Raw genomic sequence first — 19,285 nt, 5'->3', positions numbered from 1 at the left:
CTCCAGAGGCAGGTGTGTGGGGACTTATGGGGGCAAGCCCAGCTATGCTGCCCACCTGCCACCCTGGCAGAGCTGAGGAGACCGGGCAGCACCATCTTATGGATGTGGGCACAGCCATCTCTGAGGGTGAGGCAGTCAATTAGCATATTCCCTCCTTCTTGGCTGTGGGCATTGCCATCTTTGAGGCTATATTAGCAGATTTCCTCTTTATTAGATAGGATGCACATCACTCTAAAACCTACAGTTGCTTTTAAACACTTTTATTTACTTCTTGATGGAGAATATTTGCAAAAGCAGCCAAATGCAATCAAGAGAAAATGGAAAGTAAGCCTTCTCCCAGGCCACACCCAGGCAATTCCCTCCTAAGAGGCATATGTTATTATTGAGTTTCTCCTTATTTGCATTTTAAAAGAGAATTCAACTCCCTTGCAACCTGGGGATCTAGTGTATTATCAACTGGAGGGAAGAAGTAACACAGAAAATATTGTCTAGCTTTCTATGAAAATCAACCTGAGTATACCATTTGGATAGGGTATGTCAGACTGAATATGCATTTTGTTGCTCTGAGTTGTGGATTAGATTTCAGGTTCGCACATTCCTGGAAGAAGAGATAACCAGGCTTTTGCTCTGGAGGCTGCCTGCTCAGTGTAGTGCTCCTAATTCTGGTAATGTTCACATTCCCCTCCTTGACCTGAGGGCTGTAGGAGTGTTGCCTCCCAATCGCCGAGAACACATAGAAAGGCTGAAAGGTTTTCTTACCCACATTTCACTGTTGCCACAGTCCAAGAAATTCTTTAGGTCCGGCAGGAAAAATTAATACTCTGGCCTCACTCTAATAATCATGCCTCAAGATTTATTTTTTTTTCATTGATTGAAAGAATCTGAATGGCCCTTTCTATAAAAGCCGTTTTCCTTTTCCAATGGTATCATCAGAGCAAGAAATAGTTTGAACTTTGTAGATGTGCTTAGATGAGGTCTCACCCAACCATATGAGAGACATATGTCTGCATATTTATACATGTGTGTGTGTGTGTGTGTGTGTGTGTGCATCTATATATATATAAAACCCTAAGGGACCGGTCAATCGTTTGACTAGTCAACCATTTGATTGGTTGCTATTATGCGCACTGACCACCAGAAGGCAGATGCTCAATGCAGGAGCTACCCTCTGGTGGTCAGTGCACTTCACAGCAGGAGCACCACTCAGCTGACAGGCGCCAGACACCTGACTCATGGCTGGTGAGTGCAGCTGCAGCAGCTCAAGCCTCTCCCACCTCCGCCACAGCCCTACCTAGTGGAGGCGGCAGCAGATGTAGGGGACCAGGATGAGTGGGAGCAGTGGGCTTGGGCTCCTTCCCCGCTGCCTGCCACTAGGTGCACCACTACATCCCTAAGGGGATGTCAGACTGCCAGTTTCTGCCCAACCCCCACAGGCAGTCCAATATCCCCCAAGGGGTCCCAGATTGTGAGAGGGTACAGGCCAGGCTGAGGGACCCCACTGGTGCACGAATTCATGCACTGGGCCTCTAATTATATATATATATATATATATATATATATATATATATATATATATATATATATATGTGTGTGTGTGTGTGTGTGTGTGTGTGTGTGAAGTATATTAAGATCTGTGTCATTCCGTATACCTATACCTATCACTATATCTATGTAAGATCTCAAATATGTCTCATAACTCATGTAGTAGATGACCTCTATTTAATAGTTACAAAAACTGTGGACCAGAGTGGAAATTCAATTCATCAGAAGAGTAAAAATTGCAGCTCTGGTGTGTCTGACCACAAAATCTACTTATTTCTATCTTGTCACAATGGGTGCTTTAAACACGTTAGCATCATGGATTATGAAGCCGTTATGTCGACAACTTTCAGTCTTGTAACCAAATGTGCATTTCTGTTTCAGGAGTTTGACAAAGCCAGTGCACAGAAGGTGCAGCAGTTATTCTGGGAGGTCGAGGAAATGTTATTCGAAGGGAAAGTGAGCGCACAGACCCAGAACCTCATGGCTGAGTGCAGCGAGTGGGCGAGACGATCCATCCACCTGAGGTAGGGGGTCATTCATAGTAATTCACCACCATGGGTTTTGGAACTGCCCACTCCGGCCTTGTTTAACACAATGAGCACATTTTGACTGAAACACTTACCTGGTCGAAATATGTATCCAGAACACCTGTCCTTTACTGAGATATTGCATCTCCTGATGATGACGGCTGGCCGACTACTGAGATATCCCTATACTCAAGTTCACGTTAATTTCTGAGAAGCACAGGTAGCTCATGCTCAGAACACATGCAAGATGGTGGTCTCCCTTTCCCTCCATGTCCACGAGGATGTGAGCGTTACATGTGTGTCCTCGGCACCGCTCAGGGGTGGAGGAGGGACAGAGTAATTATTTGCTGAATGACTAGCTAGATGAACCTTACCACTGCACCAAGATTCCTGGTGTAGGAAGGGTCGCTTGTTGTTTTTCTATCAAAGATGGAGACTGTAGATTGGATATAAAGGGAAGTTTTTTCTTCTTTCAATAACTCAGCCAAACTGCTTAGGAGCAATCCATATAGGCTCTCCGAAGGCCCTCTGCATTGTGCCTGGGGAGGTCAATGACAATATTCATGCAGATATCAGCAGATCTTCTGGTGACACCTACCAGGTCCCTTTAAAAAATTCTTGACTAGGTAGGTTTTTATCTTTTCTTTTTAGTCCTCTGTAAGCCTCCGCCTCAGAGGATGCAGTAGGTCGCTTAGCTGTTACTGTGGGTGCTGACTTCTCTAGGCCTGGGGAGCATACCAATGTGCCAGGAACTCAGAGCTGCTCCTGTCTCTGTTAACTCACAGAGTGAGGATGAAACATGAAGGAGGGGAGGACAGAAGAAGAAATTGAAAGGAATACAAGCCAAGTCTACATATTAATAGATTTCTATTCATTATATAGATTTAGTTAGCATTTATAGAGAACTTCTGTGTGCTTGCATGACCCGTGATCAGTGTTTTCAAACTTCTCCCTCTCATGGCACACATAAACTAATCACTAAAATTCGGTGGCACACCAAGCATATATTTTTTGCTGATACGACAATAAAAATAAGTGTAATTTTGAATCATTTGTCATTCTTTTATTTGACAATCTAAGGGAAAAGAAGTCAGTGTCCTCTGGCTAAACAGGCAGATATGACATGTTTTAAAAATTCATGTGGCAAAAAATATACATATTTTTTTGATGTGCTGCAGAATTTTAGTAATTAGTTTACGTGTGCCATGAGAGGAAAACGGCTGAAAGCCAGTGCCGTAGGTAAGGATCTGATAGACTTTATCTCTAGGTGACTTTATCATTCTGTCTGCCTACACAATCAGACAAGTGGAATCAGTGGCTTAGACACATGAGAACTCGGCCTCAAGTCTACCCAGGCAAGAACAGTCTGGCCTTTCCCTTAAACCCTGTGGCAATTGGTGATCCAGGATACTTCCCACGTACCATATGCTCCTTATTGCTTGATACACGTTCCTTCACAATAGTATTTTATATGGCTTTTCAATTGTAAAACATTTTAGCTTTCCCATAAAGATATTAATGGTTCTCTCTTTGTTTAAACCCTGCAGAGTGTTAGGAAGACAGGTCATCCTGCCGACCGATGAAGGTGTCCGCCACTTCCAGGGCGGCGAGCCTCGCTCTGCGAGTCATGAGTCCTCCCTGGAGGCCCATCAATGCGGCAGCAGCAGCAGGCAGTAAGTTCCTACAAGCTGCTTCCAAAAGGCAGTTTTAGTGGCATTTTAGTTATACTTCTTCATGTCTATTTCAGTCATGAGCCTCGGCTCCACCACTTTGCAAGTTTATATTTCTCTGAAGGGCAGGTACAGAACATTATTTTTATAAGATGCTTCTGAATCCAGATGATGACAGTTTGTGTGTGTGTGTGTGCTATTGATGTCAAGGGAGGTAAAATATATTTTTATTGATTTCAGAGAGGAATGGAGAAGGAGGGAGAGAGATAGAACCATCAATGACGAGAGAGTCATTGATCAGCTGCTTCCTGCACACCCCACACTGGAGACTGAGCCACAACTTGGGCATGTGCCATAATCAGGAATTGAACTGTGACCTCTTAGTTCATAGGTCGATGCTCAACCACTGAGCAACACTGGCTGGGCAAGGGAGTTAGCTTTTCAACCTTTGTTTCAAAGAATCTCTGAAAGGTGAGCTAGAAACAAAACCAAAACTACTTGATCCTAAGCCCCAGGGCAGTAGCAGCAGCAGGACTATAGCTCCAGCCATTTTTTTGTTTGTTTTGCTCACTAACAGATTTCAATGAATGCCTCCATGCCAGTCACACATCCTTGGAACGGTGCCCTGACATCCTTCCATTGTGGCAAAGAGAATGCAAATTCATAGAATAATGTAGTCTTCCAAGAAGCCCTTAAGATGTTTAATGATGCCCGTGTTAAAAATGCTGCTTCTCAGGATATGACTTTTGTTAAATGTAGTATTTAGTGACTTTTAAATTTGGGACTCTGTGCTTTCTGGATAATTTAAATACCTACCACAATCATGCACCCATTGTATTCTTGACGTTCTACAAACTCCCATGGAGAATCTGCTTTCCCCATAGGTTGTGTATCTCTGGCTCTCAAATACTCCCAGCAGCACTTGCAGCCCAGGCCCTGCCAGGTCCCGACTTCACAGAGGGGGCCGACCTAGCGGCATGTTCATCCCTGCAGGAAGAGGTCTATGATGTGGATGGAAAAATAGAAGAATATTTCGCTTTCGACAGAATAGAAGAGTGAGTGGAATTTTATTTGGCACTGACTAAATGGTTTAATAATATTAATTTGTTATTTAGTTTGATTACGTGCTCATTTAGTATATATTTCACTTTCCAAAAGATTTTCCATTCTTTGGAGAGTATTGTGCTCTTAAAAGCTTTCAGGTTCCTGGCAGGAAATGACTATGCTAGAAAACTGGTTCCCTTTCTTTTCTTTTTTTTTTTAAAATATATTTTTATTGATTTCAGAGAAGTGGGGAGAGGGAGAGAGAGAGAGAGAAACAGCAATGATAGGAGAGAATCATTGATCGGCTGCTTCCTGCACACCTCACACTGGGGATCGAGCCCGCAACCCAGGCATGTGCCCTGACTGGGAATGGAACCATGACCTCCAGGTTCACAAGTAGGTGCTCAACCACTGAGCCATGTCAGCCAGGCTGTTTTTGACAATATACTACAGCTAGAAAACAAGAGTTGTGTTTAGCACAATGGTGAACATGACTTGGTGCCCAGGAGCTCCTGGTTCCTAACCTGGCTTCACAGAGGGTAAAGGGGACAGTCCAGTTTCAGCAGTAAATGCATATTTGGTTCCTAAACAAAAGCTACACATATTACACAGTAAAAATTTGCCTTGTGATGGAAAATTGGAACATTTAAAAAATATGCACTGTTTAAAAAACGAATGTGATGTTTATTTATCCTAATATATAAAAACCCTAAGTCATAATGATCAGTAATGACCGAGGTTCATGGCAACCCAGCGCTGACTGTTTCTGAGGCAGGCGCCGCGGTCCCCCAGCACTGACTTCTGAGGGGGCTGTGAATCAGGGTCAGAAAGATGCCTGAAGAGAGAAGCAGGGACTGATCTGTTGCCTCTGTGGCAGCTTTTCATCAGCATTTGCCTCTCTCTTTCTCTCCCAATCTGGCCAGCAGCCATGACTCCATTTCTCGCCAGGTCTCCACCGGGGCTGCGGCATAGCCCTGCCTTTCTGATCTGGCTCTGTTGATAAGCCCAGAGATGCTGACTGGCATAGAAACTGACCAATCACAACCAAATCTGGGTGAAGTGTGAGGAGCCAATGGCTGCCTAGGAGGTGGAACTTTTGACATTGACTGGCATAGAAATCAACCAATCAGAAACAAATTGACCAGCAGAGGAAGAAAGTTGGGGGTGAGATCAGGCCTGCAGAGGAGGGAAGTTGGGGGTAAGATCAGTCTGGCAGAAAAGGGCCATTGGGGGTGAGATCAGGCTGGCAGGGGAGGGCAGTTGGAGACAAGATGAGACCAGCAGGGGAAGACAGGGATAAGATCAGGCAAGCAGAGGAGGGCCTTTGGGGGCGAGATCAGGCCTGCAGGGGAGGGGGCAACCAGGCCTGCAGGGGAGAGCAGTTGGGGGCAATATCAGGCTGGCAGGGGAGGGCTGATCATTTAGGGGTGATCAGGCAGGCAGTGGCAGTTAGAGGTGATCCGGCAAGCAGGCAGAGTGGTTGGGGTGATCAAGCAGGCAAGCAGGTGAACAGTTAGGAGCCAGTGGTCCCAGATTGTGAAGGGATGTCTGACTGCAGGTTTAGACACTAAACTGGCAGAAAGACATCCCCCAAGGATCCCCGGATTGGAGAGGGTGCAGGCTTGGCTGAGGGAACACCCCCTCCATATACAAATTTCGTGCACTGGGCCACTAGTATATGTATAATATACATTGATGAATGCATGTTAGGTAGATAGATAGCATTATTTACCTTTAACTCCTTGATTCTTTTAGTAATAAGAATGGATTTTGTCCTTAGTGACGATGAACACCTGGAACAGAAATCAGCTCACCACTGTGGGATGCAGAGCAAGCACGGACTTCCTCCCATTTCCCCTCATGACTGTATCAGAGATGCTGTGGCTGCAGAAGTGTTCGATCATATCTGGACAAATGTGGTAGAAATACTGGAAGAGCTGATTAGAAAAACCTGGGAAGTTACACTCACAGGTACTTATTTGGTGAACTTGACCTAATGAAAAGAAAAAAAAAGACCTTGCCCTAGATTAGGGGTGTCGAACTCAATCAGAGAAGGGGCCAAAATCTAAAATCCAGCCTAAATCGCGGGCCGAATGGTTTACTGAACAGTCATAAACTGTCATTGTGATGGAAACGCAGCGGAGTGCAGTGATGACAGCTCGGTGCGGGCCACATTGCAAGGCCTGGCGGGACGGATTTGGCCCGCGGGCCTTGTGTTTGACACATGTGCCCTAGATGGTTTGGCTCAGTGGATAGAGCATCAGACTGCCAGCTGAAGGGTTGATTTGGGTCAAGGGCTCATGCCTGGGTTGCAGGCTTAATCCTCAGGAGGCAGCTGATTAATGATTTTTTTCCATCATTGATGTTTCTATCTCTCTCTCCCTTTCCATTCTTCTTTGAAATCAATAAAAATATATTTAAGGGAAAAAAATAAAGAAAAAGAGGCCTTGTTTGTCAGCACTGTGCCCCACCTCAGCCTGGCCATACATAGGGCATGATTGGGGTGAGAGGGACGGGCATTTATTGCCTTCATTCACAAGGGACCTTTAATCACTTCAAAAGGGACATTATCATTTTTGAGTTGTAAAAATGATATACTAGTACATGTACTCTGGGGGAAAACCCACAGAAATACACAAGAAAGAAACTAGAGGTCATATATTTAAAAATGTATTATGGTAAAAAAAGAAAATCAAACAAAAACCTTACCTAACTAATAATGGGATATTGCCTTTTTATTGTTTCTGATGTTATTTAGAAAGTATCAATAAAATGTAAATATAGATCATTTAATAGTCATTTTATTTGACTTTATAAAATGTTTTCTAAACTACTTGAAACTGAGCAGAAGTAAATCTATAATAATATAAGCATAAAATGCTAAATAGACCAGATAGCCGAACTGCCTTCTGGATGTCATTCCTGATGTCCTTCTGGACTAAGCCACTGTGGCAAGGGCCAAGGCGGAGGTGGTTAGGGGCGATCAGTCAGGCAGTGCAGTTAGGGGCAATTCAGCAGACAGACAGAGTGGTTAGGGATATCAGGCAGGTAGGCAGGTGAGTGGTTAGATACCAGTGATGCCAGATTGTGAGAGGGACGTCTGACTGCCGGTTTAGGCCCGCAGGGATTGGGCCTAAACCGGCGGTCAACATCCCCCAAGGGATCCTGGATTGTGAGATGGTGCAGGCCAGGCTGAGGGACCCCACGCCACACCATACAAGAATTTTGTGCACCAGGCCTCAGGTCATAGAAATGTTAGTGGTGGATGGTGCTATGTGATCAATTTGCACAGTAGAATAATAATCATGCTAATTTAAATATTTTTCTAACTAAAGGGATTAGTTCCAATATTATAAAATTCTGAGAATTTTTCTTGCTTCAGTATATAATCTCTACTTTTTTGCCTAATTGTGAAATGATAGGCATTCATTATGTATGTGTGGAGAAGTATCATGTCAGCCAATTGCTCCATGGGGTCTCTGCTCTCTATAGTAAAGTCCACGACTATAGCAAACTCATGGTAACTCAAGAACAAATATTTTCTTTAAGCAGTGAATTTTAGATAACATTATTAATAATATTGTATTTTCTGTTGACATAGGAAGAAGAAAACAGAAAGAAAAATTGAAAGTTGCTGAGGCTAAATCTCCGCAGGTTCTCATTTCCCATATTAACACTGGTCTAATGAGTGTTCCCCCGTCCAGAAGTTCTGAAACTCAAAGCATCTCCCTGGCTTCTCATCTTAATCCCCCCCAGGTAATGCTTTCCCCCTAGTCTCTCTCTTTCCTTCAGTTTTTATAGCTTTGGCTTTAGTTTGATAAGATTACTATTCTATTAAACTTTATTATAAAATTATTCAGGTCTGTTTTTTAATAAGACTAATTTAAAAAAATACTTATTTCATGGAGTTTAATAGAATCACCATATTCTTTAATAGAATGAAGACACTCAGATTTGAAACTTTCCATCAGCTTTGAGCTGTAGCACTGTGTCCATATTTTTTAAGAGAAAATATGTTTGGCCCAATATTTCTAGCCAATTTGCAGGTTACAAATGTTCTGATCTCCTCCCATCAAAGTGATAAAAGGACCAGTCAGTGAGTATACACTGGGTTCATCCCAACATTTATTGAGTTTGTGTGAAGTGACCTGTGTTAAGTGTTTTGAAGAAATATGCAGATGAAGAAAGCATAGTCCCTGACCTAGTAAAACAAAAAGTGTAAAACAAGTCAGAGGCAATATATTCTGCTGATAATGTGCAAAAGCAGTGTGTCTTAGGAGAATAAAGGAGTAGGAAGTCTGCATGGGTCATTTCAGGCCCATCAAAGGCATGGAGGAATGTAAGATGGGGCATGTTTAGGAAACAGTGATTGGACTTTGGGTTAGAGGATGGTATACTGGGACCAGCAGAAGCATTGTGGTAATACCAGAGCATTTGGAATGAAGAGACCTATGTGCGGGGAGAGGGTGTCATATTGGATGTGTTGATTGAACTTTTCTAAACTTAAGGTTCCTAATCTATAGAATGAGGATAGTAATATGTTGCCCAAAGGATTGTAGTGAGGGCAATATCATGTAAATATATGATAGTCACTAACACAGAACATAGCAACTAACTATCTTAGTAAATTTTTGTTGAGATCCATTCTTACTCAAAGACCTAGTGGAAAATGAAGCTTATCCATGGGAGACCTTCTGGAGTACTAAGGAGTTGGGATTGTATGTTTCGCACAGGCCATCTTGTGTAGAGGGGAGCAGAGAAAAGGGGTTTGAGAGGGTTCCTGGTCTCAAGCTAAATATAATTAGTTGGTGGGAGTCCAGCCATGCCTCACGCACAGGCACACACACAAGATGAGGCAATCTTGCAGGTAGCAGAGTAAATGAGAGGTTGAGCTTTGGGTATAGAACTACAAGTTTGGAGCCTGACATCATGATTTATTAGCTTTGTGATCTTGAATCAGCTCTTTCCTTCAAAACTGGTTTTGTTATCTATGGGATTTATGAGAATTAAAGGAGATAAGACATTGTGTGGCATAGAGTAGGCACTCAGTAAGTGTTTTATTAATGTAACCAGGAGCTAATTATATGCATTATATCATATTATGTTATATTATATTTTATTATATTATAATAGTTATATGTCCTTTAGCTCATAAATGATGTAGGGTTGAAAGGAAAAACAGCATACCCTTCGCAAAGTAGAGCAAGCATGTCAAACCCACAGCCTGCAGGCCACATGCTGCCCACCGCTAATATTTTTGTGAGCCAGCCAACATAGCACTATCTAAGAAAATTTTAATATAAATTTCATAACTTAATTCTTACAATATCCTGTTATATATAAGCATATCTAATAAAAGTGAAGTATGCAAACAGACTGGACCTCTGCTACACCAGCAAGTCACACCCACCAGCCAATCAAGAGCAAGTATGCAAATTAACCCAACAAAAGTAGGGTGGTGGCATGAAGCTGGAGCAAGCAGGAGGCTTGGATTGCCCCAGTGATGGAGGAAGCCAAGCTTTCTGGCCAGACCTGGTCTCCACTCAAAGCTACAAAGTTTCAATTATAGAAGATAAATAAGTTCCAGATACCAGGGCCTTCACTTGGGTCGCTGAGGGCCGTGGCCTGCCTGCAAACAACCACAGGCACCTCACCCAGGCTGCCCCAAGCCCTAAGAGAACCCCCACCATGATCTGGGACACACTTCAGGGCAAACCAGTCAGACCTCACTCGTCTACCAGGTCTCTATCCTATCTAATAAAAAAAGTAATATGCAAATTGACCATTACTCCAACACAAGATGGCTGCTCCCATGTGGTTAAAGATGGCTGTCCCCATGTGGACACAAGATGGCCACCACAAGATGGCCAGCAGGGAAGGGCAGTTTGGAGGGACCAGCCTGCAAGGGAGGTCAATTGGGGACTATCAAGTCTGCAGAGGAGGGCATTTAGAGGTGACCAGGCTGGCAGAGGAGGGAAGTTGCAGGCAACTGGGCCTGCAGGGAAGGGAAGTTGGGGGGAACCCAGGCCTGCAGTGGAGAAGAGTTGGGGGGTACCATGCCTGCAGGAGAGGGCAGTTGGGAGGAACAGGCCTGCAGGGAAGGGCAGTTATGGGTGATCAGGACTACAGGGGAGGGTAATTAGGGGCAATCAGGCTGCAAGGGAGCAGTTAGGCATCAATCAGGCAGGCAGGGTAGTGGTTTAGGGGGTGATCAGGCTGGCAGGCAGAAGCAGTTAGGGGAAAGCAGGAAGGCAGGCAGGCAAGCAAGCAGTTGGGAGTCAGCAGTTCTGGATTTTGAGAGGGATGTCTGACTGCCGGTTTAGGATGTCCTAGATGGGCAATCGTACATCCCTCAAGGGCTCCCAGATTGGAGAGGGTGCAGGCTGGACTGTGGAACCCCCCTAACCCTCCATGCACAAATTTCATGCACTGGCCTCTAGTCATTAATAATAAACTACAACGTTCGCTAATGACTGATTATTATAATTGTGATGCATACATTTTCATTATGCTCCTTATGGGCAGGCCTACCATTTCTCTCAGCATCGAATATTTTAGCAGCCATGTCTTTAGTCTTGCACTGACTTGTTTGGCGTGTGCAACAGGAAAGATTTTGCTTTCGGAGAACAAGAAAAATAGGTTTATTTGCATTATGCATATTCATTTGTGCAGTTATTCAGTGTCTGGTAAGTTAATGTTCTAGAAAAAATATGAATTGTTATTAAAATGTTCTATTATTTTATGTTAACGATGACTCATTTATTTCAGCCCTTTGTATTCAGCATGTATCTATTGAAATAAATCTATGTTTCTATGAATATTGAAGCTTTTGTTTTTTTGCGGCCCACATAAGCTTAAACCTTGTTTGTTTGGCCCGTGTTAGCCTTTGAGTTTGACATGCTTGAAGTAGAGTAAGACCTTAACTGAGTCTTAAACAACAGGCAAACTTGGTAAGCTGCAAAGGAAGGGAAGGTACTCAAGGCAGAGGCAAAATATGCGCCTGGCACAGGAGCAGGGCCTGAAAGGAGCGTGCAGTTGGGTGAGTAGCGGTTTGAAGCAGGAATATCTAACAGGATTGCTTTCTTCTTTAGTGCGTGGGCTTTACCATAAGGTTCACTTGCTTTTGTTGTTGGAATTGCTATGAGCTTGTTGTGTCTCTAAAACTGCTCTGACTGGTTCAACATCATTTCCCACTTTGCATAGTAAACTATGCAGCGTGGATTACATAGAAACAAAGAGTTGATAACAAAGTGGAACCTTTAAACATTAGGCAGAAGAAATAAACTTGAGAAACAGGAACATTCTGCAAATGCTCCTGTTGCTCAAATTTATTTATTTTGCCTGATAATATCTAAGCAGTTATTTATAGGTATTTCGTGGTTTTTAATAGTTTGAAGAAATCTTTTCTACATCTACTTTGAAGTTCTTTTTTGGATAAATGCTGAAAGAAAATGCATTACAACACAGGTAAAAGTACAGATAAGTATTAATAGAACTTATTTTGAAATAGTCAAAGCATTCTAGTGATAATTGCAACAGGTCGTCACTTATTCCTCTAACATTTCTTTTTACATTTATCCAACATGAGGAAAATGTGAGTGTGGTTGCTAAGTCTATTCTTCACCCGGAATAGAATTCTAATCTCGATATCCTGTTCCTTTAGGTATAACTATTATTTTGAATCCTAGTTGGACATATTAAGGTACTGGAATAAAGAATTGATTATTGAGCTCTTCATTCATGCTTTCACCACTGTTGTCTAATTTCACTCCCATAATAATGATATGAAGTAAGTGTCATTATTCCCAATGGAGAGATCAGGCAATTAAAACTCCACAGTAGCCTTCCCATGATCACCAACCAGGAAGCAGTTAGAACAGGGATTTGTAAACCTTTGGACCTGGTGCTTGGATGTTTCCAGGCCTCGTGCTGCAACCTGGAAGCAGAGGGCGGTGCTGTGCAGGGCACAGGAGGAGAGTGCAAAGCAAGCTGACCAGTCAGGAGCTGGGACACGTTCGCTCTCCTTCTCCTGTCCTCTCTGCACCTGCCTCCCCCTGGGGTGCCCTGGAGGCTGCCTTCCCTGGTTGCCCTGCCCAGCAGTGTCCACAGGGGGAGCTCAGAGGTTAAGGAAGAAGGAGGTGTCCTGTTACTTTTCTCTTGGCTGCCAGGTCACGATGTGTTGGTGGCATCTCTTCAGGCAGGAGCCTTGTCGCTCCAGGCCCAAGTGTGGGCATGTGTGCCCACTGGCCTTGGGGAATTAAGCTGTTCCTTGTTAGTTTCGCTCCCCACCTCTTAATAAACTCTAGTCCCTTTATTGAATTTTCCTCCAATGAGCCCGTCTGAGTGTGCCGTTGCTTCCTGCAGATCCCTAGCAGGTATTTGTGATGGCAATGGCTATGGATGCTTTTAAACTCTTATTGTTTTTACTGTTCTCAGATCCATCGCTTCTCCACCAATTTTTATAGTGATTTGAATGGTGTGATGACAATTCAAGCCAAACCACTTCAGCAGAGGCCGACCCACTTTGCCGACAGGACACAGTATGTATGTGAAATAACCACCCAGCCTCCTCCCTGTGCTACACACACGTGAACACCGGACTGTGGAGGGCATGAGAGAATGGAAATCACTCTCAGGGCAGGACACAGACAGTGTGTGAGGATAAAATACGCTATTCATATACTGACAACAAAAGGATTAGGGTTGGGGCAGATAAGAAAAAGGGACCCAGACAGCATGGTTCAGTGGTTGAGTATTGACTTACAAACCAAGAGGTGAAATTTTGATTCCCAGTCAGGACACTTGCCCGGGTTGTGGGATAGATCCTCAGTAGGGAATGTGCATAAGGCAGTTGATCAATGATTCTCTCTCCTCATTGATGACTCTCTCTCTCTCTCTCTCTCTCTCTCTCTCTCTCTCTCTCTCTCTCTCTCTCTCTCCCTCTCTCTCCATCTCTTTTCCTCTCTAAAATCAATAAAAATATATTTAAAAAAGAAAAAGAAAGAGAGAATGCAGCAGTGAATTCAATCTAATGGGCTATCGTGTTTGATTATAAAGAATAAGAAGCCTGGATCTTTTCTCTCTATTGATGATGTTTCATTGGAATTGGAACGGAATTGGAAATGATAATCTGTTTATCCTTTCAACAAATAGGAGTATCTTCTAAGAGCCAGGCACTGATCTCGACGGTGTCTGGTCATGGGCAAATGTTCCCTCTTCTCACAGAATTTGCATCCCAGTAATTAACCTGATTTCCCTTCCCCAGGAATGAACAAGAGGACAAATCACTGAGTGTGGGGGCTAGTGCCCTTTCTGCCACCCGCCACCGTCTGGGACGAATCTCAGACTCCTGCCGACTACAGACTCCTGCAAAGAAAACACCGGTTCTCAGGAGGCTACCTTCTCTCACTTTGGACTCGCAGAGAATGAAAACCCCCAATGTGGACAGTGAGGAGATGCTTAGGGTAACAAGACTGTAAGTTCTGCTTCTCTCAGGGTAAACCAAAGTCACAGAGGACAGAGGCTCTTCTCACTTAGGGCTCATGGATTATTCTAGAGAAAGCATCCTCTATCAAACTTATGTAGACACTTTTCTAAGTTGTTTATGCATTTGAATATTGACATGAATTGAGTATTTAACATTTGAGTTTTTGGCATGAATTTTGTTGCAGCTTTATTTACAGCAGTTCTTAGCTATATTTATAATTTACTAGTGGCCCAGTGCACAAAATTCATGCATGGGGGAGGGGGATTCCCTCATCCCAGCCTGCATCCTCTCCAATCGGGGACCCCTTGGGGGATGTCCGACTGCCTGCCTGATCGCCCCTAACTGCCTCTGCCTGCCTAATCTCCTCCTACTGCCCTCCCCTGCCAGCCTGGTTGCCCCTAACTGTCCTCCCCTCCTGGCCTGATCTTGCCCCCAACTGCTCTCTCTGCCTCGGCCTCCACCACCATGGCTTTGTCTGGAAGGAAGTTGGACATCTGGAAGATGGCCGCTTGACCCAGTCTAATTTGCATATTACTCTTTTATTAGTATAGATTGGCACCCCCATTGTGTTGTCTCTCTTTGGGGACACTACTTGGATCATATGCCACTGCAGCAAGGGAGGGAGTTATTAAAGGTCCCCATGCGCTTGGTCAGTGTGATTCAGTGGTTGAGCATCGATCCATATATCAAGAGGTCACAGGTTTGATTCCCAGTCAGGGCACGTGCTCTTATTTCAGGCTATCTCCAGTGGAGAGGCATGCAGGAGGCAGAAGATCATTGTTGATGCATCAATATTTCTATTTCTCTCTCTCCCTTCCTCTATCTCTAAAAATCAACAAAAACATTTTTAAAAATTTCTTTATTGATTAAGGTGTTACATATGTGTCCTTATCCCCGCATCCCCCCCATCCTCCCCACTCATGCCCTTACCCCCTGTTGTCTGTGTCCATTGGTTAGGCTTATATGTATGCATACAAGTCTTTTGGTTGATCTCTCCCCCTTACCCCACCCTCCCCTACCTTCTCTCTGAGGTTTGATGGTCTGGTTGATGTTTCTCTGTCTCTGGATCTATTTTTGTTCATCAATTTCTGTTGTTCATTATATTCCATAAATAAGTGAGATCATGTGCTATTTATTTTTCTCTGACTGGGTTATTTCACTTAGCATAATGCTTTCCAGTACCATCTATGCTATTGCAAATGGTAAGAACTTTTTTTTTTTTTTTTTTTTTTTTTACCACAGCATAGTATTCTATTGTGATTCTATTGTGTAGATGTACCACAGTTTTTTAATCCATTCATCTGCTGATGGGCACTTAGGCTGTTTCCAAATCTTAGCTCTGGTGAATTGTGCTGCTATAAACATAGGAGTACATATATCCTTTCTAATTGGTGTTTCTGGTTTATTTGGATATATTCCTAGAAGTTGGATCACTGAGTCTAATTGGAGTTCCATTTTTAGTTTTTTGAAGAAAAAAACACTTTAAGGACTTAGGGCATTCACATCAAGATAGTGGGGCATTTACCAATTTGGAAGTTAGAATATTGGGGTCTCCACGCAGCAAACATTTCATACAATAGTCATTTCACACATTAGAGGGGTTTCCTTATGACCATAACATTATTTTTAAAAAATATATTTTATTGATTTTTTGACAGAGAGTAAGGGAGAGGAAGAGAGAGTTAGAAACATAATGAGAGAGAAACATCAATCAGCTGCCTCCTGTACAACCCCTACTGGGGATGTGCCCACATTCAAGGTACATGCCCTTGACCGGAATCGAATCTGGGACCCTTGAGTTCACAGGCCGATGCTCTATCCACTGAGCCAAACTGGTCAGGGCGACCATAACATTCTTATAACAGGGATCTTGCCCGTAAACTTTGCATATGGTCTGAATGGGAATAGAACCATGACCTCCTGGTTCATAGGTTGACGCTCAACTACCGAGTCCTGCCAGCTGGGCTTAATTTTGTTATTTTATTGATCACTCAATTCCCTAAATTTCTACAGTGCTTATATTCAGAAACGCGTGCCGTAACATGTTGTCATATAAATTGCATTGCATTGTACTCTAATTGTTTCTGTTTTCAGTAACTTGTAAATTTCATAGGGTCAGAACTAGATGTTCCATTACCTCTCTGCTCTGCCCTGTTGTTAGAATAGCTGGTCACTGGGTCAACACAGGCTGAGGGTGATAGCTGAGCAAGGAGAAGGTGACAGAGCTAGCTGGTGCCAGGCTCCTTCCACATCTGTCTTCCTGAACTCAGCTCTTTCCTCTTAGAAAGCAGACTGTGGTGAAGAACTCACATCAGGAGCTGTGTTAGGTCTGTTCTCTCCCTGTCTTGATTCCCGGATGCTCAGTTGCATGTTGTTGTGTTCGCAGGCAAACTGGCCTGGACCTCATGTCTTCCCCACCCGTCCACACCGCACAGGCCCCGAGGTTACCTCCCATCGGTCCCGAGCCCGCCGAGCAGAAGGTGGCAGCTCCTGGATCTCGCCCTGTCTCTGTAAGACAGATTCCATTATATTAAAGTTCACCATTTAACAAACAAACAAACAGTTTATAATCTTGGTATTTTGCAGTGAAATCATTAACATAAAATGTCCCCATAATCTGCTCTCTGAAAGTTAATGGCTTGTGAGAATTTCCAGGGGCTGGGAGGGTTCATTCACTCTTTTGTGAAATGAAAACATGGCTTACCCTAAATGAGGGAGCTTAGGTGTCCAGGAAATACCAGATGGTCAGGATGGTGAGCAGAAAATAGCATGAAGGTGAGGTGAGGAGACAGGCGGGTCTGTGTCGGAATCCTGCCACCCAGTCTCCGTGATTTGGTAGAAATGAATCTCTCTGAGCCCCAATTTTGCCATCTATCAAAGGGCAATGATCACTGCTACCTCAAAATATGGTTACATGGATTCAGTGAATGTAAGGATGTTAAATAATGACTGGCATAAATGAGGAGCTCAGTCACATACCACTGCCATTCTTATCCGCTCTCTTTTTCCCCCGCTAACTCTCCTGTTCACTGCAATGTGGAGGCAGTCCCTTCTGCAACCAAGCTTGACTCAGCCCTGCAGTTGGAAAAGGTCTGGGGAAGCTATGCTGCCGGTCACAGGCATACCCATGGTTCATAATGACCCACGCTTTGCTGTGCTTCAGACAGCTTGTGCTATTTTACAGAACACAGAAGCACCTTGGTTGTGGCGACATAAGGCTGAGAGAGAGAGAACAACGCCGCGGCCATGTTTTCTCCTGCATCCCTGTGCCCCCCTGAGCATTGCCACTGGCCCATGTCCAGGAGGGCAGAGCGGCAACACTTCAGTATTTAATCTTAGAATATTGAGGCTGAGCGTGAAATCACCAAAGAAGGCAAATATCACCTTAAAAAAAAGTCCGATGCTTCCCAACTGCAGTACTACATTTTTATTACAGTTTAATACTAAGAATTTGATGTCGGAAGTTTTTTTACCCACATTTACCGATTAAGACACTATTATTTTATTAGGCTAAATAACGCAGTTCCATAATTAAAATATTTTTCTATTTATGCTTAGTAGATCTCATGTTTAACAACATATAAATACCTTTTTAAATAAGTGAACAAATGAATGACTAAAGGAGTGAAGCGTATGTAGATTTTTTTTTTTTAAGGTTTGAATTTTATTTAAACAATAACATATTATCTCTCATTTAGTGCAGAGGCGGGCACGCACAAAGCCGTGTTTTAAGTGCAGTCCCCAATAGTGCAGAACGATCGCCTCTTCGAGAAAGATCTCTGACTGTGGAACAGTCTTCAAGGCCCAGCACCACCCATACGTTCCGGGTAGGTTCTCTGCTAACTATCCTTCGTTTTTATTTTTGCTCTAATTAAAGTGTTGGGTGACATTGGCTCACAGGATCATGCAGGTTTTTCGAGTGTACATTTCCATATGCATGACCTGTATACTGCATTGTGTTAACTATACTTTGGTTTTTAAAAATATCCAACCCATGCCTGGCTGGTGTGACCCAGTTGATTGAGTCACATTTCATGTATCAAAAGGTCACTGGTTCAATTCCAGGTGAGGGCACATGCGTGGGCACAACCCTCAGTAAGGGGTATGCAGGAGGCAGCTGATCAATGGTTTCACCCCCTCTCCCTCCTGTCCCTCTAAAAACAATAAAAACATATTTTAAAAAAACTATCCAGCCCAAGCGCCCATCAGTAGACAAGTGGATAAAGAATTTGTGCCAAACAGACATACATATATTCAATGGAATATTAGTCATAAAAAAGAATGAAATTTTACCATTGGTGACAGCATGGAAATAAGTCAGAGATAGACAAGTACCATATCATTTCACTTATATGTGGAATCTAAAGAACAAAATAAACAAAATAGAAGCAGGCACATAGGTTCAGAGAACAGACTGATGGTTGCTAGCGTGGAGGGGGGATGGAGAAGTACAGATGGGTATTACAGAATAGTCATGGGGTTGTAAGTACTGCATAGGGAACATTGCCAATAATATTGTAACATCTGTTAATGGTGCCAGGTGGATTCTGGGAATATCAGGGAAATACTTTGTAAAGTATACGATTATCTAACCACTATGCTGTACACCTGAAATCTATACAAAATAATATTGAGTGTAAAAAAATATATACTTTTGACTAAATGTCCAACAAGGAAAAATGTATCGGAAACAATAAAACTCATTCCTCATTTTATTTTTCTCCTGACAGTCAGAAACCCCTCGAAAAGCTTCATTGACTCTGATGGAGTTTGCTGGTCACACCTGGACAGGTCAAGGTTTGCTGACAGGTCAGTGCTCTCCATGTATAAATAAAATGATGTAATATGTGAAAGTGTACATTTTTAAAAAGAAGTTGAAGACTGCTACTTGGATAGGACTGTGGTGGACCCTGTCAGAGGAAATACCAAGGTCTATAGTCTGCAACCAGACCTCACAAATCTCTATAAAGAGCAAAACTGCAAAGGCAAAACCTGTTGTTGCAGAGGAAAATGCC

The 19,285-nt window shown here is 43.2% G+C and overlaps 1 protein-coding gene across 8 annotated transcripts in view; it reads left to right on the top strand.

Moving 5' to 3' along the window:
* FAM149A (family with sequence similarity 149 member A) overlaps positions 1–19,285 on the top strand; it is a 38,449-nt gene that overhangs the window by 16,067 nt on the left and 3,097 nt on the right. For 3 of the 8 annotated variants that reach the window (XM_045588939.1, XM_036457749.2, XM_036457751.2), the window contains exons 4-12: positions 3,617–3,742; positions 4,624–4,794; positions 6,546–6,754; positions 8,385–8,539; positions 13,220–13,323; positions 14,049–14,258; positions 16,657–16,780; positions 17,969–18,097; positions 19,001–19,079. In XM_045588939.1, coding sequence (XP_045444895.1) covers positions 3,617–3,742; positions 4,624–4,794; positions 6,546–6,754; positions 8,385–8,539; positions 13,220–13,323; positions 14,049–14,258; positions 16,657–16,780; positions 17,969–18,097; positions 19,001–19,079 — 1,307 coding nt within the window. Of the gene's footprint in view, positions 1–1,923; positions 2,067–3,616; positions 3,743–4,623; positions 4,795–6,545; positions 6,755–8,384; positions 8,540–13,219; positions 13,324–14,048; positions 14,259–16,656; positions 16,781–17,968; positions 18,098–19,000; positions 19,080–19,285 lie in introns of all 8 variants that reach the window. The other 5 variants (XM_036457756.2, XM_036457757.2, XM_036457752.2 and 2 more) reach the window with 5 other exon arrangements.

This window comes from Pipistrellus kuhlii, unplaced genomic scaffold (genome assembly GCF_014108245.1).
Source record: "Pipistrellus kuhlii isolate mPipKuh1 unplaced genomic scaffold, mPipKuh1.p scaffold_m20_p_3, whole genome shotgun sequence".
In the NCBI taxonomy this organism is placed as follows: Eukaryota; Metazoa; Chordata; class Mammalia; order Chiroptera; family Vespertilionidae; genus Pipistrellus; species Pipistrellus kuhlii.
Note: the sequence above shows the minus strand (reverse complement) of the source record. Positions and strands in the feature narration are given on the sequence as shown.